Genomic DNA, 26,658 nt, shown 5'->3' on the forward strand with positions numbered 1-26,658 from the left:
GCTACAAGAGCAGAAGGGGTACCCCAGATGTCCCTGGCCAGCCCGGAAGGTGGCCTCACAGCAGTACTCAGGAACTCCTCTGCATGCAAAAAAGCCCTGGTCACCACCATCCCGGGGGTGAGCTGCGGCCCTCAAAGACTCGTGCATTCCTGTCTAACCAGGAGTGGTAAGCCAGATATGCAATGCAAGTCCCTCTCTCCTCCACCCCGGACCCTCCTCCCGGGATCTTCAGGAAGCGAAGGAACTCGGCAATGGACGACCACCTCTGCCCCGGGTCATAGAAAATCCGTGCACACCTCCAAATCTGAACGGCCCGCGGGCACTCGACTATGACAGTTCATCACATGTAGACTGATGCCTCATATAGACTTAACTGTTATTAGAGAAGCCATAGCAGATGTAGTTATTTATTATTTTAATCTTTTGATTGATTAAAATAAGAATATAACTGTTATTCGTAAGAATTACATGCAGGGTTTCCAGTTGCTAGTAAATAATATAAATAGGTACAGAGATCATTTACATCATAATTGGACAGTAGTCCATTTAGCAAATTTATTAGTAGCAGTGCATAATCTTAAAGGTGAGCCATTTGAGTAGTAGAATGATGAACAGAATCAGTGCAGAACAACGGAGATGGATAATTCAGGATCTCATGTTATAAACCTTCCTCTCTCTATATAACTTAAATCACTTCTAAAGTTTCCACATGACCACAGAAACATGGTAGCGGGTGTTTTTCTTTACAAACAGGAAAGAACAGAGGGGTGGAGACGGGAAGAAAAGGAGTTGCGAGTTGCCAGCAAGGGGACAGAGGAGGAGCACGGCAATGGATACATACATACTTGCAGGAGATCCATAAACAAATGCAAAGCAAACACAGAAGAAACGGAGCAAAAGCAAGCACGTACATAGTTTAGTAGACGTAGGAGTGGAAAAGAGAGGAAGAAGAGGAGACAGAACAGAGAGAATCTCTCTACCACCGTGATCAAATCTGGGGCTCTTTCAAAGCGGCCGGGAATATTACGGGAGAGGAAAAAGAAAGGGCACGCGGCTTGGGACACGCCAACGGAAATGTGAACGGTTCGGATTAACGTTTGCAATAAATGGACAGGAGGATATAGTGCGTCGGTGTTATTTAATATATTAATCTGAGGTATGTGGATTCCTTTTCCTCTATTTTTCCGTTAACAACCTCCTATCTCTCAGCCTCCCCCTTCTCCCTCTCATTAACCTTCGCCTCTCTCGCTCGCTCGCGTACACATTCTCTTAAGATTGTATTAATGAACCTCAAACATTTGATGAATTTCACTGGTTTTGTCAGTGTCCTTCAAATGCAGTAAGCAAGCTACTAAGGATCAAATAATGTAGAATTTCTATTTCACTTGACTATGAAATAGAGATTTTTTTTCTTTTGTTTTTTTATTCTAAAATATTATTAGCTTTTATTTTTTTTCTAATCCAGTTGTAGAATTATCTTTTTTTTTTATTTCTAAAAAGACACCTATCACCTAATTTTTGGATAAGATTGTGACAAAACATGCTCTCCAGTTCAACCAATGATTTTGTCTCTTTCCTTTGCTTACAATAAATAGTATATTACAAGCTTTTTAAAGAGCAGAGAGTAGATAATGGATTATTTATCTACGAGATTTCTGTCATAATCGTAGAAAAATTAAGCTTTTAATCATCATTAAATAGAAAAGGCTAACATATTCAGTTATCAATTTAACAGTAGGCACTACTTAGTCTCATTCACCAAGGGGCTTGATTGCGGCGATTTGGTTCTCAAAGAAAGGCCAGGATCTCAAAATCTCTTTCTTCTTATTCTTGGGTTCTTTCGTAGATTTCTAATTCTAATAATGTCATTAGCTTAGGATGATTTACAATACTAACAAATTTTCACCAAGTTTTTTTTTTTTTTTAATGTTCTTACCATTAGGTGATAATTAAGATCAATACACCTAGAGAGAGAGAGAGAGAGGGGCGGCGGTTATAAGGGAGGTGGCGGAGTGGGCGGTTAATGAGAGGGAGAAGGGGGAGGCGGAGAGATAGGAGGTTGTTAACGGAAAAGTAGGGGAAAAAATCCACATACCTCCCTTTCTTTTTCCTCTCCGTAATATTCCCGGCCGCTTGGATAGAGCCCCAGATTTGATCACGGTGGTAGAGAGATTCTCTCTGTCGAGAATCCTTTGACGACATCTATAGCCGACTTGGACCGTATCTTCCTTGCAGGTATGTCTCCAATTCTCTCTGTTATGTCCCCTCTTCATGCTCTCTTTTCTACTCCTACGTCTACTAAACTATATACGTGCTTGCTTTTACTCTGTTTCTTTTGTGTTTGCTTAGCATTTGTGTATGGTTCTCCTGCAAGTATGTATGTATCCATTGCCGTGCTCCTCCTTCTTCCCCTCGCTGGCAACTCGCAACTCCTTTTCTTCCCATCTCCACCTCTCTGTTCTTCCATGTTTAAGAAGAAAAACACCGGCTGCTATGTTTCTGCGGTCATGTGGAAACTTGCGGAGTGATTTAAGCTATATAGGGAGAGGAAGGTTTGTAACACGATTCTGCATTGTTCTGCACTGATTCTGTTTAGCTAGAGGAAATCGTACTGAGAAAATTTCATCATTCTACTACTCAAATGGCTCGCCTTTAAGATTATGCACTGGCGCCGGGGTCGGTGGTGGCGGCGCCGAGCAAGGACTTGAAGTCGGCGAGGCCCACCTCGTCCTTGTTCTCGGTGGCGCCGTCGGCTCGACCGGGGTTGGGCCGCGGCCAGGAGGCGGCGTCCTCGTCGGCGCAGGACGCCGTCCTCCATCCAGACGATGCCGTTAACCCGGGAAAGCATGGGGTGCTCTGTTCCCCCCCTGCTTCTAAGGTGGAGAGCTCACGAGAGAGAAGAAGAAGAAGAAGAAGAAGAAGCAGGGGGAAGGCAATGAGAGAGAGAGAGAGAGAGAGAGAGAGAGAGAGAGTAGGATGGGAAGGGCGCTTGGAACGTCCTGCTATAGAGGTAGACGTGTGGCTGTCTATCTACACTGCCTTCTGTCAGTAATTATTATTGCACCGTGGGAAGTCCCAAAATGACCCTGGAGAAGTTACACCGGTAAGGCTGTGGAGAATTTCGATGTATATGATCTCTGTACCTCTTTATATTAATTACTAGCAAGTGGAAACCCTGCATGTAATTCTTACGAAAATCTTCGACCACGCGACAGAAAACACTTTGATTTATTCTTATTTTAATCCATCAAAAGTTTGAAATAATAAATAGTTACATCTGCTATGGTTTCTCTAATAACAGTTAAGTCTATATGATGAAATGTCATATTTAGCAGTCGCCTCTGTTTTCCCTTATTTTTCCATTACTTGGTGTTGTTTTCGTTTTTTTTTTTTGGAACATTTTTACCTTACAAAGAGTAAACCACTTGAGTTTTATTTGGTTTTGATTACAAAAGAATGCTTCTTACGAGCATATGATTGATGATTAGTTTCTATGAAGATGGGTGCAATCTTGTTACCTTAACTTGTCCCTAAGTCACTATTATGCTAATGATTGTTCCATTTTTTGTACCCATTAAAGCTGTCAGGCTCTACTGTCACTTCATGGCGTTGAGCTTCCACTCCAATTGGGAATCACTGGACCATCCAGGTCCGGAAATGGCCCCATTTCATGAGCACCAATCTGAAGTAGCCGACGCGCTCCTTGGTTTCTTCTGCGATCCTCTTGAGGCTTCGTGCCTCCCCATTGACTCCCTTTTTGATCCACCTGATGATCAATTCTATGCCGAGACCGACCCCTACTCGCTCACTTCCTTCAACCACCCCTCTCTCTCCGCTCCCTCCTTGCTCTCCATCCCACCCGACGACCATTGCGCACCCCGCAACGAGCTGGACCTGTACCAATGCCCCAAGCGACCGAGGAGCTGTAGTGATCTATACCACCCTTCTGATCTCATGCTTGAGGCCAAGTCCTACAATGGAGCAGTAGCTGCCGCGCCGACGATGGCTCGTTTTCAGGCGCCAAGATTCTTATCGGAGTTCGCGGTCCCTCCGCCGGCGGTTGGCCTACTGGTGTGCAATGCAGAGAGGAAGACGAATGGCGGGTGCCTGTCGGCGCAGAGTGTGGCAGCGAGGGAGCGAAGAAAGAAGATCAGTGAGAAGACTCAGGAGCTGGGGAAGCTGATCCCTGGGGGAAACAAGATGAACACGGCTGAGATGTTTCAAGCTGCCTCCAAATACGTCAAGTTCTTGCAGGCCCAAGTTGGAATTCTCGGGCTCTTGAGCACCATTCAGGTAAATAACTACTGTATTCACATCTGAATTAGTTATAGCTGTTCCGCTTTTGATTTTGTCTGTAGCCAGGGCTAGTCGTAGTCCAAAGGCCCAAGGTTGGTCGCAGAGTGATCATTTTTCTTGCTTGAGAATAATGTAAATGATGAAAGATTTATTCATATTAAGAACTAGAGAAAACACCTTAAAGATACTCCTTTGCATGGTTTTGTATAAAAAAAAAAAATTGATATATCGTATTGGGGTGTGTGTATAGGGTTGGAAGGCATCATCGCAGGTGGAGCAGCAGCTTCAGGTGCTGCTTGGTTCTACAACCATTCAAGAGAAGCTGTATGGTGAAGGGAAGTGCATGGTTCCAAAAGAATTGGTGGAGGCCATGGCTCAGGACCATGAGATCAAATCAAATCAGTTGATATCTAGAGATCTTGATCGGTTCACTGAATCCATGGGATGAATAGATGGTTGTGGTGCAAATTAGTTTGTATTACTGATTAGTAGTTAGAGTCATTTTTTTTTTTTTGTGCCTTTTCTTCTCTTAGTTAAGCTTGTTGTAGTTGTAATATCTTTTTTCCCCTTCTGTATATATACTCATCTTTCAACAAACCAGTTCTGTCAATGTCCTTCTGTACAAAATCAACTTTTGTAGCATCTGTTAATCCCCCCACCCTACTCCTAGATTGTGCTTCCTATTCAAGTAGACAGCAACTTTCTGCTTTATTGAAGGAAAAAAGATTCAGAAACCTATATTTGGGATACAACTATAATCTGTTTCATTTCGTTTATTTTTTCAAGAATCATGTTTCATTTTGTTTAGTTAATTTTATATAAGTTTAGACTTTGGCAGCATTCATATATAGGCAAATATCCCCTACAACTGTAGTGAATTGCACCAACAACTGCTTGGGGTTCATAGAATTGCAAGAAGGTATGATGCTTGGCCCATGTGGTGTCCTTCACCAGTACTCTCTTGGCACCACTCTTTTCTAAGCTTAACCTAGTAAGTTTCCTTCCAACTAAATGATTATAATTTGTAATGGACAAAGAAACATCTATCATTAGATGATCTTGAGATGGCAATTTAGCCGACATCCTTTCTTATTTGAAGCCATGACTAAAAATTTGAAAGGCTAACAAGATCAATGAACGAATCCACAAACTTATTAAATGTGTTTCCTTATAACATCATACGAAAGTAATACAATTATCTTCAATTGTTAAAACAAGATTGCATTGCCTCTGCTCTTCATCATACAATGCTTGCTCATTCAAGCAATTTATTTAAATTGAGCAATTTTCACATACATCTTTTTCTTTTTAATAAATCGACAGCCTAACGGGAGGATGCTCTCATTCCTGTGAGATCATTACAAAGTATCCTTCATGTCTCATTAACCACTAGAACGGTAGTAAGGTACATAACATAATAATAATAATAATTAGGTTAATGATGGAAAGAGATAAAAAAACAAAGAATAAATACAATAACAAATCAAACCGTCGTACCAGATTAGGCAACAAGATAGCGTAATTAAAAAGACTAATGACGCGGACCGGCAGTGGGAAAAGCATTGCATAAAGAGATCCGTTTGGCTCCTCCGCGGCGTACTTTACACCTCGACCGTGAAACCTCTTGTCTCTCGCTCTCTCTCTCTCTTCCACTTTCTTTCTCTTTCTCGAAGGCATCGCCTCCTCCCCTGTCCACAGCGCCGACTACTGCTCTTCTCTCTCTCTCTTCTCCGAGTCCGATGTTTCTCCAAGACGGCTGCATGTCGGGGACCCCGGCAATGGCTCTCCATTCGTACCCCTCCCAAAGAGACGTTACTTATAGGTGTCTTTTCTTTCTTTCTCTTCTCTCTCTTCTTCTCCGTATTCTTTTTTTCTTTAATTTTTCCTTCTTTTCTATCAAGAAGAAGAGAATCTTGAAGTGATTTCTCTGAAGGTATTGAAATTTGTTTGAAAGATTGGAGCTTGGCCAGTGAATGATGAGCTCGATTGCTCCTTCTGCTAGATTAAGACAGCCGCTGTCTTTGCTCTCTGTCCTTTCCTTTTGAAAGCTGAAACAGAGGATTGAGCGGTTCGATTCGGGGAGATTAAGGCAAGCTTCCCCAAATTTGAAGTATTGAGCTAAGCCGGGCTTAAATTCTGACCCTTTGGAAACCTGAGAGGTTAAAGGAAAAGAAATTTTCTTTCTGTATCTGGTAATTTAGTCGTAAAGATTTGTTTACATAACCTTAATCATGATCTTTCGATCTCAAACCCCCAAAATAAAACCTTTTTCTTCTCATCTCAAGCCTGGCTAGCTGATGATCAATTGCTCCTTTTCTTGGCGACAAAAAGGAAAATTTACTTCTCTTGTATTCTTCTTCTCCTTTTTAAGCTTTTTTTGAGGAAAAAAAAACGATTTTGGTGTTTCAATCTTCATTTGCTCGGCCGAGCTTCCCCAAATATAAGCTGGGCTCAGTTTCTAATCCTTGGAAACAGTAGATTTTAGATTTTAGAGCTAGGCGCAGTTGCTAGCTTTCTTTTACGAGGAAGTAATTCGCGAATTTTTCTGTATCGGTAATTTGGACGGTAATTCCTAGTTTCATGTAAGCTCAGTCATGATCTTTTAGCTTAGCAGGCAAATCTTTTGATCCACTCTCAGAAAATTCTTGCAGCTGTGGTCACTGTGGGTATGCCTTGAATCTAAGCTCATCAAATCGGAACACCACCAACATCGGATTAAAGTACGGGAAAGCAATCAAGAAAGGAGTTGTGTCCTTCTTCTCAATAGACGAGAGTCGGTTCTCTCAAACAGATGAATTGAGGTGTCTACCTTACTTCAATTCGAAGAACTCATGGGGTCTCTTCAGGCATAGGACCAGACTCCTCTGCCGCAAGTGTGGGAGCTATATTGGTAGTGCTTATGAAGAGAATTCCCCTCCAATTGGGTCGGAAAATTCAGACTCGAGCTCTGCAAATGGGGCATCTGCTTGCAAGAAGTACAGTATCAAGATCAGTGCACTGCAGCCATGGTCAGATGACTCAGGTATTCCCCTTTTCACATGATGGAAATGAACAAATAATGAAGGGCCTTTAATGCTGGTTTGTCTCTTGGCTTAAGGGTTACATATAAGAGGAAAGAATGGAAGGTGGGAAGATGTCGGGCATGTTTGTTATTGTTTTGTTGACCTCAGATGTACAAAGGTGTTTTGGTTATCGATGGGTCGTCTGTGAAGGCATATGATAGATGTGCTTTCTTTTGCAATTTTGTTGTGTGCATATGATGGAAGTGGAAATAAGATTTTGTGTGTTGTCATGCTTATTTTTGTTATCTGTCTTCTTTGCGGAAAATGGTAGTTTAAATGTATTATAGTCCATCCTTTTCTAAATATCAGTATTCGTTAATTTGTTGCTGCATGTTCCCATGTGTGTGTGTGTGTGTGTGTGTATTCAGCTTTATGAATTTAATAGTTGCTGTTAGAATGTTCGATGAGAGAGCACGGTGATGAATGATGATAGATATTTTTTAGGGCAGCATTCTTTGCTCAAAAATTTATTTACAATAATGTGATGAACAACTGACAACTTGATAGAGGGGCAGTCATGCAGTATGAATCATGGGAAGGCAATGTATTTTCTGTCTAGCTAGAAGGTACAGGGTTGTTCCTTTCTTGATTTCTGACTTTTTTTTTAAGTTTGTGCTGTTTCTGATTTGTTCTATTCTACCTCACATTGGTCGATACATTATAGAGACGCTTTTTATTTCTATTCTGTCGTCAATATTACTGGTTAGAATGTAAAGGTGCATCCGACTGACAATAATTGCATTTGTGTGGATGCATGTTGGTTTACTGTTATAGGAAGACATTCTGATTCTTACATTCTAGTTCTGTTTGGCTGGCCACAGATTCAATTTGCCACTATATTTTTCACTTCTTAAACCATTTAACTTTGTCTCATCAACTCAATTTTTATGGGTGACAGTTCTTCTTGCTTCTAATAGAAATTAAGAAGTTAGCAATATCCTTCATTTTCATGAGTTACTCAAATCAACATGACACATTGCTTGGGAGTGAGCATTTTTGCTTTTAAGATTCTGAATTTGGACCTTGTAGACCAGTAATTGAATTTCTTATACGAACATCTCTCAACGAGGGGGTTTACTTTCCTCCAATTTGTGCTTATAAATTCCTAGAGTGCATGTTTGTCCTTTGGGGCTGCCTTGATTGAATTTTGAGCTCATCACGAAAACATGGCAACTGTATGTAAAGTTCATTTATTCTATTATTTTCTCTGCTTCCGTCTTGAATAACTAGTAACAAGAGCAACCTATAACATGCGTAGATGTTTAATTGGTTTATAAAGACAATGCTTTACAGCTCAGCCAAGATAAAATTGGCAAATCTGAGTCTCTTGTACTCTCTTTTATTCTTTATAAATTGGTTTATTGTCTCTGAAATTTGAAATCTCATATGGAGGTTTCTTAAATTGATCTGATTGTTCACTATCTTTCGCCGTTTAAGTTCTATCCCACATGGTCATAAAGTCATTTTAGTTCTAAAACCACTGTGTTATTGTTAGCACAATTGATGGACTTATTTTTATCACCTGTATATCTATATAGCTTATCTCCTGACTTTCTTTTGACCAAGACTTCTAATTAAACAACTACACAAAAAATTTTTACACTATTCCCTACATCACTATATCTGTGACAGATAATCTGTCTATCACAAGTGCTTCCAAATCTTAATATTTATGCATCCAACATGATATGAATCCATACTTCACCCTCTGTGGATTGTTTTTAGTGATCCCACCTTCGGAAAATCTAACAAATTTCTCATTCATGATTTTGGGAAATTCAAACTCTTTATTTATTTGAAAATAAAATATCATATGTCAAGCATGGAAAATGTTTTAGCCACTATTTGGACAGAGAATTCCCTAATTTTCTGTTACACTGCTTTCCAGTCTTCATCTGTGCTTCAATTCTTTAACACAAACAAATAACAATGAGATTCATCACTGAATTAGCAGCAGAAGCAGAAAGCTTTATGAACAGCAGGAAGTGTTATAACCATCCTATCTTTATTTTAGTTGATGCGCAAATTAAATAACAGTATAAATCCTAAGTAACAAAAACCAAAGAAAAGCATTTACCAAGACACATTCTGCAATAGCCAACCCAGACTACCAGTCATTCCGAAATGAGTTGAAGAACGCAGAAACTCCAAACGAGGCTCGCAGCGGAAGCACAAGCAAAGCCTCCTGATGCTGTACATTACTCTTTGACAACACCAGAGGCGTCAGCTGAATCTCTTCTAGGGCCCAATGAAGACCCTCTGAAGGACCAGCAGCACTCTTCGTCTGTCAAGGTGCAGCAGCTGGGACTGAGGATCCGAAGATATCCAGTCAGAGTGCCTGATCAACCTGGTACACTGCAAGCTGGTCATCGGAGTGTATATGGTGTTGGACATTCCAGTGTATACAATCCCAGTTGATATGTTCACCTTGTTCCCCATGGTCGTCGCATCCGATGGGTACTGGCCATTGTTGGCATTGCTTGCCTGTGTTCTGATCAGGCAGCTTGCCTGTTTGGATCTGGTTCACTGTGATAGGGAAAGGGATTTAAAGTTGGTCAGTGAGGGATTCAAAATTGGTGAAAGCTGTGTGTGTTGGAGTTAGCAAGTTGGCTGTTGATCTGATCACTGACTTGAGTGCTGTTGGATAGTTGTATCATTGTCCCACTGCCCGAGTTTCACGAGGATAACTGTGATATTTTGTCAGACTTGCTGGGGCTGGAGTTGATGCCGGCTGCCCCTTGGTCAGAGTAGTGCATTTGAGGACAGGCACAACCTCTCCATGCCTGATGCTTGGCTTCTCTTTACTTCTCTTGGGTTTTTCGAGTGGAAGACATGGTTCTTGTCTTGATTCCTTCTATCCTCTTTCCTCCTTCCACGCCCTTTTGTTCCACCTCTCTCACTCAGATTCCAGACTTTTCTGTTTGCCATTTTTCATGATATTGCTTTTTATGATCAATATCCAAGCAAAGATATCAAAGCTTGCTGGTTAGGTAGGAATTACTGATTCTTCCAGTTTTATATGAAATTTTCAGTCGATGAAAACAGGGCAAACCGATTCCAAATTTGAAGGAAGAAGTGCAAGAGAAGTGAAATTTGTAACTCATGGCTGAGCAGAATATAGAGGTACTTATGGCAGAACAGCTTGTTCTGGTCTTTCGAACTGCTATGAAACGACTTATTAGCAGATTAATAGATCATTTCGGAATCCAAACCAGAAAATATTTTCTATTACGAGATAGACAATGGAAGAGTTATGGACGGCCGTTCAACCTTTTCTTATGGCGGCTCAAGAGGCGCTGCCGCCGGTGCCCCATTTGAAATGGTAGCAAACCAATCTGCTATACTTATACAAAGATGCACACTGGGAGACTAACAAATGCTACAATGAATAGCTTCGTGACAAGTTGTTCTATCATAAATGCTGCAATACAACTAAATCGCCAATCCCGCCATCTTGCTTTTTCCGAGTCATACATTATTTGACTCAATAAGGAGAGATGGATGTCCAGTTACACTGTTTGCTTATAAACCAATTAACCAAATGAGGCTTCTAAACTTTACAGAGATAAAACACGTATACAGTGCTTGAAGGTTCAATTTTTATAGAAACACGATGTGCCAATTGATGCAGTGATCACAACGTATGTTTGAAGAGAGTATGCAATTCAACTTTCTAATACTTCAGCAATATCCACGTAATGCTTGTGAACCATTTTTCTGTAATCTGCAAGGTCAACAAAAGCATTGCATTTAGGGTCAATGCATCAAAGGCCCTAGGAAGCAAGTGCCAAAATGTGTGTTGAAATTGCTCATAATCCATGAAGCTCAAGGAGTATATAGTGCAAACTGGTAAGTTTGGAATCAATCTATAGGTTATAAAATTCCGTCGCAAGCATCAAAGCTTGAGAACTATCACGAGGTAAGCTGCCAACGGTTACAAACTCAGAATTCGGGTCAAGGTCCAAGGCAAGGAAGATTTTTAAAAGATGGAACTATCAGGGGAATACTTAGCCAAATCAGCCAAATTAAAATCAACTTTGGTCAAAATGACTCTCCACTCCAGGAGACTATAGAAGGTAACCAAATACTAAATATGTTAAAGAGGATAAAGATCCTCAATGTCCGATAGCAACTTCTCCTGGACCAAACACAATGACAGACCTCCATTGCAGTTTACTTGTATTAGAAATAACACTACACTAGAAGATGGATAAAATGAACAGTTGAAAATAATAAAGACAGAAAATTACACCTTCTTGGCTGCTCCACAGTGTCGCAGCATAGCTATTGAGAGGACTTTCATTATTGGGTTCTGCATCAAATAAGTCAAAATTAGTTTGAGATGCAACTACTTGCATGAAACTTGCAATCCATAACATGGCACAGAAAAAGCCAACTGACCTCCTAACAAGCTCTGAATGGACAACAAGATTGTTCTGCAATCATACGCTGAAGACCACATATCCTAGGGAAGAATCCAGAGATTGCACAGCAGATGACTGGATCAGTTCTAATATAGTAAATAAAATTCAACAGCTATTGCCTACCCTTTAATTTGATCAGGCTGCAAATTACCTGCAGAATGTCTAAACAAATGTTGCCACAATGATCGATGTTTGGATGGAAGCATGGGGTCTCAAACTTAACCAGGGGAGGCTTAAAAGGGTAGTCAAATGGAAAGCGCAACGAAAGCTTGTAAGATAAACCTTCATATGGAGTTCCTTTACTTCCTTCAATAGTACCAATCCAAGAGAAGATGTTTTCGCCTTCAGGAAAGGCTGATACTCCTACATCTCCACTCATCTGTTATATACAGGGAGATAAGAAAGAAAGAAAAGAGATCCAATAATCCAACTGTCAAGGAAAGGAGCTACGCATATTAAATGATTTGCAAATGCATTAGTAAGCAGTTCTGTATGCATTGACACAAGATTTTCTTGTTCAAAATAATTACCCAAACAACAGTCAGTTGCTACTGCATAACCTAATTTACAAGGTACCACTGCATGGGATGCGAGATAACGAGAGGAAACACTAACCATGATCGACAAATATCTTTTTTTTTGATATAGGTCAACAAATATCTTTACATCTACCTGGGATCAGCTTTATACAGCAATCCGTCATCTGGTCCTAATTAAGGGAATATCCCCTACCTAGGTCACTTCACCACTTCCATCCATGTCTTAACCACCTCCAACACCCTCAAACAAAATTAGATTATGCTACTGCATAATCTAATTTACAAGGTACCACTGCATCGTGGTTCTGCCAAGGGATGCGAGATAACGAGAGGAAACACTAACCATGATCGACAAATATCTTTTTTTTTGATATAGGTCAACAAATATCTTTACATCTACCTGGGATCAGCTTTATACAACAATCCGTCATCTGGTCCTAATTAAGGGAATATCCCCTACCTAGGTCACTTCACCACTTCCATCCATGTCTTAACCACCTCCAACACCCTCAAACAAAAAGCCCTCTTAACATTTCTAACACATTTTATTTTGGGAAGACTGCTAACAGTAAAATTGGACAACAGATAATTCATCTCACATGTGTAGTACCCTTGGTCACTCATCTACTACAGTACAAGGAGACAACTATATATGTGAAAATTATTTTCTATCTCCATCTATTTCACAGCCACTAAATAATCCGGAGACTTCTTGACCTCAACTCTGCACATGCTTGATTGTCCAAAAGTCTAATCTGTCCAAAATATGTCTTCCATGGAAGTAAGGTTTGGGAGGAAGGTTCCTTCTCCTTACAGCTCATCCATGTCTAGGCTAAACCAGAAATTGGACAGAATGACCAGATGAAATTAAGTAGCATATGTCATTTCATAAGTATATGGAGATTCTATAGCTTCATCTGCAGATTTAGCTTATGCTTTATGATACAAAATGTTGCGCAGTTAGAAAACAACATGTGCACAAGATGTGTGTAGCTGTAATAAGAATGTTGAAATGGATGTATGGTAACATAAAATACATAGAATAAAAAGTGCAGTCATTCATAAAAAGATGAAGGTAGCATCAATTGAGGATAAATTGAGAAAAGATAACTTTGATGGTTTGCATATGTACAATATAAACTTATGGATACATCAGTACAATGGACCTCACTCAAAAAAGCTAGTCGAAATGTATTATTTAGGTTCTTTGGCTCTGTATAAGTACTTCAAAATCTATCCAGTGCGTAGCAAATGTGGGACTAAACACACACCCACACAGGTCCTCACATACTCTCCTTATTTATGCCATGGCATCCTTGCCAGGCTAAGGGTTCAAATCCATTCAATCTAATCAAAAGCACCACGATCGGCCCGTGGTCAGTCCCAATAGATCCGTGTTGCAGTGTCCTCCAGTCCACATAGGCCATAGGCTGAGTTTGCTTTGATACCATTTCCAACAACCCAAGATCTCACCCAAAAGTCTAGCTAGAAGATATTATTTGGGTTCTTTAGAGTTGTATAAGTATCCAAGATCTATCCGGTGGCTGTGGGACTAAACACATGTCCGCGCAGGTCCTCGCGAATATATATAGAAAGAAAAAGGAACAGACAAAGACCGAAATCACATGGATGAAATAGTAAGGACTTGTATCGCCTCAAAAATGTGGCTCTAAACAAAGTGGAATGAGGAAAAGGATTCATGTAGCTGACCCCAACTAATTTGGGATTAAGGCAAAATTGAGCTGAGTTGAGTTGTGAAGATTCTGCAAATTATGTACTACTCTTTTGCAATTTTTTCCAATCCATCATATCAGCATTGTTTTTTGATGATTGCTCTGGACAGACTGAAAACATCAACTGCATAAAGGTTATATAATTTCTTTCTTGCAACATATGGTTGGCACAGCAGGCTAAGAAAAATCTTCCCAAGGGGAGATGCAATTTTACGTTCAAGCCTTCAAGAAGAGTAGTTCATGCCTGAAGCTATTGATTGGCTAGTCTCGTATACCTAGTTTCAGGTTCACAATCACCTAAATTTTATACCGGGTGATGCAGTAGCATGTTATCCAAAGCTTCAACTTCACTCTGTCAGAGGATACTACTGGAGGGAACTGAATATTAAGCTCTTTAAACCTGTCAAGGGGAAGTTTACCAAAAGCTGCTACCTGCTCAGTAAAAGGTTGTCGGCAATGCAACTAGTGTGCAAAATGAACAAAGATTAGAATATGAATGTTTCCAAGGGTAGACAGGAATTCAACACTTAAAGAATCCAAAATAATTCCTTTACATAGCCAGGGGTCCTAATAAAAACTTAATTTAGTAGGCTTCTAACTCCCACCACAAATTTGATGCGCTTCTCTGCATTTAAATTTTGAGGATAGATTTAAGAGGAAAGAATCAGCATACAAGACTAAATCCAAAAACTTTTATCACCTACATAACTCTCCTTGTCTGATTGTATCCAAGAGGGATTTTTTACAGAAAGAATACCTCAGATGAGCTCACAATAAGTAGCTCTCTTCCATTAATATTTTAAAGATTCAACACATCTTTGTTCTATGTTTGCAAACAGTAGACAAATAAATTAAATTTAAATCATGCTCTCCACTCAATCTTTTGACAGACTAGTCCTAAAACGACTTTTCAATTTCTTTGATGATAGCAGAAGATGGGACTTTGAAGCAATCCAACCAACAGATTAGAGAACAGATTAACTCCAAAAACGCTTCTCCCTGTCAAGGTATGTCGCCATGGTTTCCTTTCAACGGATTTAGGATGTCTTTAACTATCGTTCAGTTCTTCCTCCAAGGAACAACAACCTCTAATCAAATTCAGGCTTTAGAACCTCTTGATTCAAAATTTCACTGAAGAAGCTTCAGAATTTCTAATAGATCTATGGTCTCCAGTACTACAGGTCATAAGAAAATAAACATGGATAGTGATTATACACTTTCCATCTTAATTGGATTAGTAAGTCCCTTCATCGGAATAGACTTCCAAAAAGACGAGATAGACCTTAAATCACTAGTGTGAAGGAGACACTGGTGTCTCCTTGTCCAAGGCCACAATGTTGAAGGTGAAGCATGCAACTTATCCATTTGTCATGAAATGATATCTCATTGAGCATTACTATCAAAAATTCTCAGGGAATAACGGCATAGGCTTTACGAAACAATCTTGAAGCAGGACTCAGTTATGCTACCATAGATCTGAAACTACTTGATGGTTAATAAGCAAGTAAAAATATCACCCAAGACACTCTCTTGTTTGAAGGCAGATCAACTTATGGGTTCCATACGCACTGTCATAAACAAAATACCATGCAAAAGATAGTTCTGATATCAGCACCAGCAGATCTTAGAATGAGAGCTCGGAAGGTTTGAATCTGTTTCTTGAACAGTTACCAAAATTAAAATTAGTTAATGCCCCAAATTAAAATGATAGATAATGCCTAAGTCACAAATATAAATGGCGTATTAATGACTGCCTGACAAGTATCATATTTAACAATATACCAATCATTTTTGTAGAGACTGTAATTGTAGTGGATCTATCAGGGATAGAGACTTTGTCAGGACCAGCAGCATATGTACTAGATACGCTGTCACATAATAATGTATATATAGTTTTATAGCCATATTATACCTCTTTCATTCTAAGCATTCTATGAATATAGATATAAGCCATGGAATGGTGTTGATTCAGAAATGTTTAGAAGAGATCTCTGAAACAATCCTTAATTTCCTTCTGGTTAGAACTCTGAACTCTTATTTCTGCTACTCTCTTCTAGATGCTATTTCTGTCTAATCTAAGCAGCATTAACGAATGCAACACTGATCCAAAGAACTCTAGACTTGATCTTGTTTGTTCGACTATAGCAACTTGCAAATGAAACTAGTTGTTGCATAAAGAGCTCTTCCTTTTGAACTAGAGGATCTGATATCAGACAATTTTGACATCTGCTCAGCTTCTCTTACGAGTTCCTCTCTTTCAAATTACTGACCTGATCGCTCAGCAGTTTAAATGTTTTGCCCTTTTCTTATCACTCTAAACATAGGAGTACCTTTGGCTCAATATCCAAGCATGAGAAACTACAGCAAGAAAATCTTCTTCTTCAGTCTGTTGGAGCAAATCGGACTAGGCGTAGGGAAGAGGGATATACACAACATAGGAAACAAGTGGTGAAATCTGAAATTTATTTCATGACTTGAACATACAAAATTGGGCCCAAGTATAATACTATTTATAGGCTCCAATGGATCCTTTTAGCTTATACACTATTGATTACGGCTCTTCAAGTTTCCAACTCTTCATCTACTAGATACTTCATTCAATACAAAATCTTCATCTACCAAGTATCTAATACAACTCTGCGCTACCAAAGGACTTTTCAGCTGCTATAACCGTTGACTAGGACATTTGACTAGAAGACTTTTATTTTTTCATGTAGGATGGCACATAGAACTACCCATGCAGACCATTCAAGCTTAATTTCCAACACAGGCCACTGATTAAAGCATTTAAAGGATTCAGCCACTACTAATGATGACATCAGAGCCAACTAGAATAGCAGTATGAACAAATATCTCCACAAGAAAAGAGATCTTGAAGCTTAGCGAACAGCATTGCCCAAGCAATTGGTTAAAGTTTTCACTAAAGCTTAAAGAAGTACTCACCTTTGCCTACCAAGTGTTTGAAACTTGTCAGTTTGGGTTCTAAATCCATGTATTGTGTGAGCAATCACTTTCAGGTGTTCTAATATCTTTCCACTCTACCGGTCTGCCTGAATTGGATATTACATGTAAGTTTGGTTCCAAGAAACATGTGCTGTTGATCTTATTTTACAAACAACCATTTGGATGTTCATAAAAGAGGCATCCAAGTGCATGAGGCCCCCACCATTGTAATGTCTAGAAACGATTAGATGCATGCAACCTAACCCTGCATGCAATGAGGCTATTTCTATATTTCGAACCTATGACACCTAGATTATAATGGAGCAATCTTACCATATTGCCAAGGCTAGCCTTCATTTGGTGTTCCTAAAAAATTTGCAAAATTTTGTATAAGTACCTGACATAATCCTTAATAAGGACATAATCTGGAAATCACAAATGTTGAGTTTTAGATAAGTGGAAGGCATCAATTATGTGACACAAATAACTTCTGCTTTTTGTTCAGGTGAACCTAAATAACATGTCAACCAATATATCTATATTCAGGTTGTCAATTGCAGAAGCAACCTGAGTACCTTTTCTTCAGAATAACATCAATGTTAAGCACTTTCTTTGATTTGCAGAAACTGACATATGGACTTCAGTCTCGTCTCTTTTGCTTCCTTATAGTTTCCATTGTTTGTTCTCATAGTATTGTACCACCAAAAAGATAAAAAGTCAAATATGGATTGTAAATAAAACAATATCATTTTTTCACTTCACCTCCGTGCTATGGACTTAACTAAATTCCAAAAGGCTAACCTATCAATCATACAAAATAAGAAACTAACCTCAATTCTATCATCAGGAAGGTCTCTCCAAAATAAAAGATGCATCCCTCCTAGTAAACCCGAGCCTCTAAATTAAGTGGAAAACTAAAGAACTAAAGGAAAAGGGTGGTGGGTGGTAATCTCTTCACATCAAAAATTAAGACAAAAATCTCATTGCGATCCTTCCCATCTTCCAGCCCAATCTCCATAAGCAATATTTTACAAAATCCCTAAACTAATAACTCTATAATTCAGTCATTTTTATTCTGAGCTCATATATTGATTTTCTGAGCATTGTGAATACAAGGTTGATCCTACTTTTATCCTCTCTCTCCACCCAATGTAAATTCTCATGAAAGCACCGCACCATATAATTCACATTTAGACTAAAGAACCAGACAGGGATGATCAAACTGAAGTTGGTCAAGAGTACCAGGATTTCATCACAATAATGAACATGTACCATAACTGACCATCCTAGAAGCATCAGTGCTTGTGATAAAATCAACCTGTCACCTTTTGTTACATGATCTGCTAAAAGATCAATCATCTGACTTTAAATATAAGAGATTGGAAACCCTTAACAAAAACCTTTACTAGTACTAGTGAAAACTGAAGAAAATATTTGTGAGCATTGAGAATTAACAATTTATAAATTCATGTACATAAATTTCACTGCCCATTCTCTCTAGTTTTTGCTGATACCTAATTTGGACATACCCACGAAATTCTTAGTTCAGTTTTCAAAAGTTTCTTTGGAGGTTGATTATGTTGATTTTATGCTTAAAAACAAGCTAGCCTTTATTTTTCATTGTAAAGCATTTTTGTAACCGCATGCCTTAAAAAATTATCACCGATATTACCTTTAACACAAGCAATGTGATCCCTAAAAGTTAAAATTTCCAACTTACAAACTTTTTTTTGTCCAAATGCTATATGTTTCACTTAATCATGCTTTCTGGCCTAGCATACCCTTGGTTATTCACCTCACCATTATGAACAAGATCAAAGAACATAGCTTTAAGAGCCCTTGAAATAGATGATATGAAAAGAACACTTGAAACTCCATCACCAGATAGTCCAAAAGAATATGTCAAAACTTTTGAATAGCATGTAATCAAGTCTATATGCTTCATTTTATTTTATTTTAATCAAGCATAGCAAGCCAAGCCATGAGACTGGAGCTAGGACAAAGTTGCCATGAGGTGACTAACAAACAATAAATAATAAATCAAGTAAAGGATCTTATCAAAAGGTTGTAGTTCTTGATGCTTGTACAATAGCAAGGCTGTTAGTGTTGGAACATTACAAGGTGCCAAGTCTGTCAAAATCCCATAATTAAAGCGAATCTAAAAATACGGATTATATATTAAAGAAAAACTTTTAGCAAGTTATGTTGGAATGCTTATGTTGAATGTTTTTCAGCATATATTTTATAAAGCAAAAATTAAAAGCAAAGTTTCCATGAAAAATCACACAATGATTAATGAGGCATCATATCCTTGATTATGTCAAAGTTAAAGACACAATTAAACCTGGAAAAGGAGCATGTCCTACCGAGGCAATTGATCCATCATAACATAAATACAACTGATCCCTGATTCGAAGGTCATTTATGCCTCAATTACTAACGACCCAAAATTTCTGAAATATATTTCCCAATCAAGTAGTGTATGGGAAAGCAATCCTATAACCAAGTAGAATCCTCCAACAATCAGAAAGTCTTCAACATGCCTGAACATACAGGTCAAGTAGAACAATCCAGGGAGCGAATATAATTTAACAACAATCAACCTTTAATAGGTCAAGCATATAGTTGTCCAGCTTAAGTTACAAGAGACACTCAATCCATTGTGCAGAACACCAGAACGCATAAAAAGAAACTGAAAACATACGGATTTTTTTTTTTTTTTATAAAAAAAATGGAATCTTCTCTCCAGCAGATTAGCCTGAGTCTGAAACTTTCCAATTATTCCCGTCATGCTGTGATCCACCTTATTACAAGACAATTACTCCTATCAAATATAAGAACCCTGTGGACCTCAAATTTGCAAATACACCAGTAAATGCCATCCCATCTTCTAGTCCAAACAAGAGAGGACAGGCAGAGAAGGGGGAAAAAAAATCTGATTTTCCCCAACTTGCAGTGCTGTCATTCTCAAACTCATATCAAACAAGAATCCATTCCCCGCCAGAGAATGCGATTACAGTCAAGAAATCAAAGCCTAAGAAAAAATTCCTCAAAGAAACACAATATGCTTCCCAATATCTACGTTGCTCACCAAAGAAAGGGATCCAAAAACCACCAAGATTCTCGATTTCGATTCAACGACATAAAAAGAAAGAAATAAGAGGAAAGAGGGATGTGCAAAGAAGCCAAACGCACCATGAGAGACATCAATTCCTTGTGGAGCCTGCAAGAAAGAAGAAGTCCAATTGAGAGATCGAATCAAAACCAAAGAAAGCGAGAGAGAAGAGATCCAACAAGCGAGAAAGATCGGCGACAGGAGGCGCGATCCGAACCTCTGGGACACCGAAGTGGTGTCGACGGGATTTGGGCGGCAGCTTGGGCTGCTTCGAAGACCGTGCCGGCGAGGGCGGCGCCGCGGAGGCGTTGTCCACGTTCCGGACCTCCATCCCTTCCAATCCCCTTCCCCACTCGATTCGATATCTCGCGACCGCTCTCTTCCTTCCGTTCTTTTCTCTCTCCAAGCCTTATGGGACCATTTGATGAAGAATTTTAATAAGCGAAAAGAGGGGAATTAGAAAGAGACGCGTCTCGATAGCTGAGAGAAACCAAGCCCGGCAGGTAGCTGCAGGCCTGGTGGATCGCACGTTACAACTGCTGTTAATTCTTATCCTGCCTGGGGTGGCGGCGGCGGCGGCGGCGGCGGTCGGCTGGTCTCAGAAAAAAAAAAAAAAAGCCGCGATTTTTCTTTTTGCTATTTATTTATATACACCTTTTAGAATTAAAATGGAAGAAAGCAAATCATAACAACTAAAAAATCTTCTTCAAACATGTCAATTATTTGGCTTTCACCCTTTCAGTTCATTATGTGAATAGGGGTGCGTACGTACCATGTAAACTTTTAGAATTTGTGTGTTTCGACGTGTACATTTAGAAGAATTTAAATTTGCACAATCCAGCATCTTTACTATAGCAATTTTCTCTCATAATACATAAACTAGATAAAAAATAATTTTTTGCAAAAAAAAAAATGAAAGACCTTGCATGCTAGTTCACGATTAATAGCTTAATATAAAATTCTAGATAGAACTGCACTACATATATTGCTAACTATCATAATAATATAAAGATTATATATCAATCAAGTAACTTTATGATCAGATTTTGGTATTCATAGCTTTTGTCATACACTTAATCGAATGAAATGCTTAAAAATAACCATATTAATCAATTGAATAGAATGTATCTCAATATCTATCTATATTGTAAATAAACCTCTATTCTTTCCGATATCCATTGGTATTCTAAATAAATTTTTATTTTTTTATATAGTTGAGCAAATTTAGATTCCTATAAGGCACGAGCTTAGGTGCAACAAAATAGCACCCACATGGTTGATTTTTTTTTCTCCTGCGGTCCCATCCCACATGGAGTTTTTTTTTATCAAACCTCATGTGTGACTCAACCCTTCTTATTTTTTGTACATCGGTTTTTCCAATCTTAGAACTCTTCGCTCCCACATCTCCCTTCTTCTCCTTGGATTTGCGGTTTGCTCATCAAAGAGGATGTTATTCGTGAGTTTTGATCTTGATACACCTTCACAGCTAGATTAGCTTGCACACTGAGATGAAATCGGTCGGGATCTTTTTGCCTCGGTAGGACTCCCAATTCAAACAAATCCACCTAAGAACTCGTGGAGGACCACGAATGAAGTCAAGTACAATGTGCTGACACTTTCAATGGACTCGCTTTTTTTTTTTTTTGTCCAATTGAATCCCCATCCGACAGCTACGCAAAGATTAAAGATTCATGATAATCTTGACGTGGATAACGTGTCAGTGTAACAGTCGTCTCCAACAAATGATCCTAATCCTATCCAGTGGACTTTGAGAGGAGACAAGTTAATACATGACCACGCGTCCAGACATACTATAATTTTTTCCTGTTAAGTTAATGGTGACGGGATAATCCAGAAGGGAGCAGAGAATAGAAGAAGACGGGCGGACGGACAGGAGACGTGTCTCTGGCCTTCCACGCTTCCCGGTCTCCGCAGCAAGCTATTGGCTCAACACGAGAACGCGATAAACCGGGAGTTCCCTCAGGCCAGAAAAAACCGCCGCCGTGTCTTCTTGGTTTCGCGGTGGCGCCGCCCCTTCCATAGTTTTCTTGCCAAGCCTGATCCAATACTGGAGTAGGGGAAGCGGAAGAAAAAAAAAAGTTCGCTCCTTTACGCTTTGGATTTATGCGAGAGAGATGACCGGAGATGAGATCCCGGACTCAATTCCAAACCCTAACCCTAACCACAATCCCGAGTCGAATCCTGAAAGTAATCGCCAGGCGGTGGAACGGGACGGCGGCGGGAGTCAAGAGAAAGAGAAATCTTCCGGGAACCCCAGGCAAAGTTCCCTACCAAGCTCCCTTCTTGTCTCTCTCCCTCTTTCTCAGTTTCAATCGATGCGAGTCCTGTTCGATTGATCAATAAAAATTCAATTTTTTTTTTTTTAAGATCCGGAGGCGGAGGTGATCGCGCTGTCGCCGGAGGCGCTTCTATCGGCGAGCACCTTCGTGTGCGAGGTCTGCGGAAGGAGTTCCGGCGGGACCAGAACCTCCAGATCCACCGTCGGGGGCACAACCTGCCGTGGAACTTCCCCCAGAAGAAGGCGGCGGCGGCGACGGAGGCGGTCGGCGGGAAGGAGGCGGCGAGGAAGCGGGTGTACGTGTGCCCGGAGAGACGTGCGTGTACCACGACCCGGCTCGGGCGCTCGGGGACCTTACCGGGATCAAGAAGCACTACAGCCGGAAGCACGGGGAGAAGAAGTGGAAGTGCGACAAGTGCTCGAAGAAATACGCCGTCCGGACCGACTGGAAGGCCCACAGTCGGATCTGCGGCAACCGCGAGTACGAGTGCCTCTGCGGCACCCTCTTCTCTAGGTATGCATGGTTTTATACTAATCTCTCCCATTCTCTCTCTCTTCCCCCTTTTCCTCGTGGATTTTGTAGAGCTGAGAAAGAAATCATTGGTGCAAGGAAGGATGTTTTATAATTCACAGGGCGTCGTGCGAGCGACGGCGGAGTCTCCGACGGCGGCGGCGACGGTCGATCTTGCTTCAAGCGCGAACGCCGTGAATAACGAATTGTTTGTTTCCCGAGCTTATGGGGACAGAGCTCGTCGCAGTCTACGGGAGTGAGGGAGGAGCAGGGACAGTGGACAGGCACATGATCCGTCATCTGTGAACAAATAGATCGAAGGATATCAAGAGTGTCAAGGAAATCGACTTTCATGTTGTATCCGGACGCAGAATGTTTCCAGGCCTTTGTAAACTTCCACAATATTTTGTCAGGATTTGATGTCTACTGATTTTAGTTTGTACACTTTTGCTTGTAATCGAATGGCAAAGCTGTGATGAATTAAACGGAGGTTCTTCTCTAGACCGCAAGCCTTATCATCTGCCTCAATGTTAGCTTTAGGAATCACATTGAATTGATTTCAAAAATTGACTCTTTTTTGTATTCTTGTGTGTGTGTTTTCTCTTTCGAGGCGGCAGCAAACAACATCAACCTCACGTTTTCCATTTCAATTTCTCAAACTAGGGACCAGCATCAGTAAAAAAATAAAAATACCAATTAATCCAAGCATAAGCATTACAGTTTGAGGATAAGTAATCAAGAAGTTTGACCCAGTAGTAACAGCGTCATCCTTTCTCGTTTCCTTATTTCTTCCGGCACCCAACAATGCTTAGAGATTTCGTTATAAAAATTTTTCCCGTTACTCGGTGTACTCGCATAGTACGTGGTAAATAGTTCCTGAGCAACGCATATCGGATCTCATCCTAGAATCATGCAACAAGAACAAATCTGAAACGCCTGCAACATATTAACACGGAAGAAATGCTGTTTCAAATCTGTAAACATGTCATGTCCACCATTGGCGGAGTATGTACAAATGAGGAGAGTGACTAGATCTATCTTAACCATCATAATTATGGAGAAACCATTTATTTTTACTTCATATTATCTTCCAAGGCTGAGGCTTTGCAGATCGGGCAGGCATTCTTTATCAGCAACCATTGCTTTATGCAGCTGGCATGGAAATCATGTCCACATTTTAGTCTCCCAATGCTTTCCCCATCTCGGTACTCTTCCTGTCAATTCAAAATGCAGACCATAAAACAAACACCTAGTTACGTTATTGTAATTTAGTCAACAGAAGATTAGGCTTTTCTTTTTAATCAAGTCAATTAGACATAAATCTCATGGACGTGGTTGACGTGGTTTAAGAAACATTACCAGGCAAATTGCACACTTCAATTCTTCCTCGTCATCCTGATTCTGTTTGCAAGAATAGTATCGTCTCCATCAAGCATCTTGAGATGGCATCTGACGACAAGCCTGTGCTGACATTTCCAATTCTTTCTCCAGTGCAAGCAGCTCCTGTGCCAACCCCAATAACTTGACATTGTTAGTGATCTGATTGAAGGGAAAATAAAAGGTAATTTTCTTCAAAAAAAAAAAATCCCGACCTCATAGCTCATGCTGTCGATGTCCAGTCTCATGTCACGGTGCTGATCAAAGAAATTCCTGGAATCATAGAAGTTGACCGGTCCATTATAGCTACACCCTGCATAAATAAATCAAGACGGATAAGTCTTCTTTGGTGCATGCTAAGTAGCATTTTTTTATTCTGGAATAGCCAAAAGAAAGCTTGATTTCATCAACTAATAACATTATCACCTCAGAGATCCATCTACTGCGAGTATTGTCCTCATCTGAGAATGACTGGAATCTATCATAGAAATTCCTTGCCCTTCCATTCCTCTCATTATTATGCCCCATAATAGACGGTGGTCTTGGATGTCTAGGAGGCATCGCAGTTTCCACTCCTGGCCGCCTATCATCTTCCAAAGTGGCTGCAAAACCCACGGATGGGTAGTTTGGAATGGCCCTGTAAGTTCTTTGACTGTAACTACTGTGGGCCAGCCCTGCGCCTCGTGTTGGAGGACCCTGAAGACTTGGCATGGTACTCGGACTTCTACTTGCAATGAGATTGGTGTGGTACCCACCATCGATCTCCATATTGTTATCGGTGACACTGCTTCCCGCAAGGGACTGACTAATCTCATGATTGGAGCTAACTTCTGCAATTTCCAGAACCATGTAGGAAACAAATTAAGCAGTCAACTTAAAAATCCAAAACCAAATATACTAATTAGACTAACCTGAAGAGAGAACCGTTCTTGGGGATCCATAGAGACAGAATTTTGGCTCCAATGTCCTACCACACCCAAACAGCAGTATTCACTGTTGCTTGAAAATGTTGAGGCAAGTTGTTAGATGCATGAACCCAACTGGGATGGTTTCCATGTGACGGGCATGATTATGTCGCTCCTGACATTCCTCCGGGGTCCTTCTCCAAAAGTCAAAAGATTGCTGCTTCCATAACTAGGGACTGTGCTAACGGGCTCCCAAGGCAGCAATGAGGACCTGATAAGGCTTTGGCTGTAATTGCTCATTCGACATGGGAAGATTGGAAGAACTACCAGCACTATAATATCCACTGGTGTTCCCCTGTCAGAAAATTGCGAGTGCTGGGATTTTTCTTTTGTATGATGCTCTTCCATAGTCCATTTGAGGATTAATTGTGCTGCCTACATCCCCAATTGCATGTTGGTTGTAGAAAGGAGGCCCATGCTGAACATAACTTGGTGGAAGCCGACTAGAGCTGGCAGCAGATGGAGTATGCAGGTAGGGATCATGTGAGGGTCCAACTGCCATGTAATTTGGAATCTCTGAAGTAGGCAATGGGGTCATTTGATCTAGGAATCATGTTAAAATAGCCACTGAATTCACCCCATTGACTGCTGCATTCTCAGAAGGACGAACTAAGAACCATTTTCTGCAAATCAAATTTCAAAACGTGTCATTCATAAAGTTCCAAAAATTTTTAATAACATCCAGAAGCATGAAATTGACAGAAGTACCCAAGTTCAGGTGAGAATCAGGGTGCGGATGATTCCAGATTCGGTCATGATCCATTTCAGACATTTGAGATTGATTAACCAAGTGTCTATGCCCATAGAAGATGTTGCCTTGGATCAGAACAGCATATGGAGTCTACAAAAAAAATATATCAAAGATCACCATATTCAGCAATTGTATTCAAGGTTGTGACAACACATTCAACTGAATTGCACCATGCATGCAAAAAATGATAAGAGAAGATATCCCTGGATGTTTGAAGCAGCATTTCATGGAAATTGTTGTCAATCATATCAATATAATATGCATTGCGAACATCATTTAGAAGAACTAATTCTTTCATTGAATGAGAGAAGAATTTTCTTCACAACAATAGACAACAGAATCACTGACAAACAAACTTGCAGCATGGCCTGCTATATCCTGCCAGCCGATGTGTGTGCAACTTTTGCCAGTGATGAGGACAGATGCACAACACCCACAGAAGGATGTAAAATGGATGAAGACATGTTACAGAACTTTTCTTTTTGGCAGACATTTATGATTGATTAAGATGACATAAGGTATATCTTGAATGAACAATAAATTCACTATGTCATCTTAAATCAATGCAATATGCACAAATCTGGATACTATATTTTACATTTACATATCCAAATTATTTCCATTATTTTGAAAATATCATCTG

At 40.0% G+C, this 26,658-nt stretch overlaps 4 protein-coding genes and 2 long non-coding RNA genes across 6 annotated transcripts; 4 read left to right on the forward strand and 2 right to left on the reverse strand.

Moving 5' to 3' along the window:
• Positions 1 to 3,616: 3,616 nt before the first annotated feature.
• Positions 3,617 to 4,804, forward strand: LOC103718923 (transcription factor bHLH52-like). The gene is made up of 2 exons (XM_008807940.2): positions 3,617 to 4,293; positions 4,547 to 4,804. The coding sequence occupies exons 1-2, from the start codon at positions 3,658 to 3,660 to the stop codon at positions 4,742 to 4,744; spliced, it is 834 nt and encodes a 277-aa protein (XP_008806162.1). The 5' UTR covers positions 3,617 to 3,657; the 3' UTR covers positions 4,745 to 4,804.
• Positions 4,805 to 5,905: 1,101 nt separating this feature from the next.
• LOC103718465 (uncharacterized protein At4g08330, chloroplastic-like) lies at positions 5,906 to 7,689 on the forward strand. The gene is made up of 2 exons (XM_008807306.4): positions 5,906 to 6,118; positions 6,948 to 7,689. The coding sequence occupies exons 1-2, from the start codon at positions 6,036 to 6,038 to the stop codon at positions 7,336 to 7,338; spliced, it is 474 nt and encodes a 157-aa protein (XP_008805528.1). The 5' UTR covers positions 5,906 to 6,035; the 3' UTR covers positions 7,339 to 7,689.
• A 3,037-nt stretch (positions 7,690 to 10,726) lies between these two features.
• LOC103718471 (probable ubiquitin-conjugating enzyme E2 C) lies at positions 10,727 to 20,744 on the reverse strand. Its single transcript, XM_008807319.3, has 6 exons — positions 20,330 to 20,744; positions 20,193 to 20,220; positions 11,934 to 12,161; positions 11,760 to 11,823; positions 11,611 to 11,670; positions 10,727 to 11,082 (listed from the first exon to the last, which is right to left on the reverse strand). The coding sequence occupies exons 2-6, from the start codon at positions 20,202 to 20,204 to the stop codon at positions 11,024 to 11,026; spliced, it is 423 nt and encodes a 140-aa protein (XP_008805541.2). The 5' UTR covers positions 20,205 to 20,220; positions 20,330 to 20,744; the 3' UTR covers positions 10,727 to 11,023.
• On the forward strand, positions 12,168 to 19,716 carry LOC120110307. Its single transcript, XR_005511216.1, has 2 exons — positions 12,168 to 12,354; positions 12,608 to 19,716. It is a non-coding gene; the product is annotated as an uncharacterized LOC120110307 (long non-coding RNA).
• A 1,106-nt stretch (positions 20,745 to 21,850) lies between the features above and the next one.
• LOC103718477 lies at positions 21,851 to 23,488 on the forward strand. The gene is made up of 3 exons (XM_008807330.4): positions 21,851 to 22,390; positions 22,501 to 22,925; positions 23,022 to 23,488. Exons 1-3 carry the CDS (start codon positions 22,248 to 22,250, stop codon positions 23,180 to 23,182), a joined length of 729 nt encoding a protein of 242 aa, XP_008805552.2. The 5' UTR covers positions 21,851 to 22,247; the 3' UTR covers positions 23,183 to 23,488.
• Positions 23,489 to 23,845: 357 nt separating this feature from the next.
• LOC103718487 lies at positions 23,846 to 26,405 on the reverse strand. The gene is made up of 6 exons (XR_005511217.1): positions 25,973 to 26,405; positions 25,211 to 25,887; positions 24,726 to 25,129; positions 24,515 to 24,612; positions 24,282 to 24,425; positions 23,846 to 24,136 (listed from the first exon to the last, which is right to left on the reverse strand). It is a non-coding gene; the product is annotated as an uncharacterized LOC103718487 (long non-coding RNA).
• Positions 26,406 to 26,658: the final 253 nt, after the last annotated feature.

This window comes from Phoenix dactylifera, chromosome 3 (genome assembly GCF_009389715.1).
Source record: "Phoenix dactylifera cultivar Barhee BC4 chromosome 3, palm_55x_up_171113_PBpolish2nd_filt_p, whole genome shotgun sequence".
Taxonomy (NCBI): domain Eukaryota; kingdom Viridiplantae; phylum Streptophyta; class Magnoliopsida; order Arecales; family Arecaceae; genus Phoenix; species Phoenix dactylifera.

Bases quoted from the DNA above. Each gene is read 5' to 3' on its own strand.
- LOC103718471 (XM_008807319.3), bottom strand. The intron at 11,824-11,933 runs GTAATTTGCAGC...ATTCTTCCCTAG, and splicing joins TTTGTTTAGACATTCTGCAG to GATATGTGGTCTTCAGCGTA. The intron at 11,671-11,759 runs GTCAGTTGGCTT...TATTTGATGCAG, and splicing joins CATTCAGAGCTTGTTAGGAG to AACCCAATAATGAAAGTCCT.
- LOC103718465 (XM_008807306.4), top strand. From the start codon at position 6,036: ATGTTTCTCCAAGACGGCTGCATGTCGGGGACCCCGGCAATGGCTCTC. The intron at 6,119-6,947 runs GTGTCTTTTCTT...AAATTCTTGCAG, and splicing joins CAAAGAGACGTTACTTATAG to CTGTGGTCACTGTGGGTATG.
- LOC103718477 (XM_008807330.4), top strand. From the start codon at position 22,248: ATGACCGGAGATGAGATCCCGGACTCAATTCCAAACCCTAACCCTAAC. The intron at 22,391-22,500 runs GCAAAGTTCCCT...TTTTTTTTTAAG, and splicing joins AAATCTTCCGGGAACCCCAG to ATCCGGAGGCGGAGGTGATC. The intron at 22,926-23,021 runs GTATGCATGGTT...CATTGGTGCAAG, and splicing joins TGCGGCACCCTCTTCTCTAG to GAAGGATGTTTTATAATTCA.
- LOC103718923 (XM_008807940.2), top strand. From the start codon at position 3,658: ATGGCCCCATTTCATGAGCACCAATCTGAAGTAGCCGACGCGCTCCTT. The intron at 4,294-4,546 runs GTAAATAACTAC...GTGTGTGTATAG, and splicing joins GGCTCTTGAGCACCATTCAG to GGTTGGAAGGCATCATCGCA.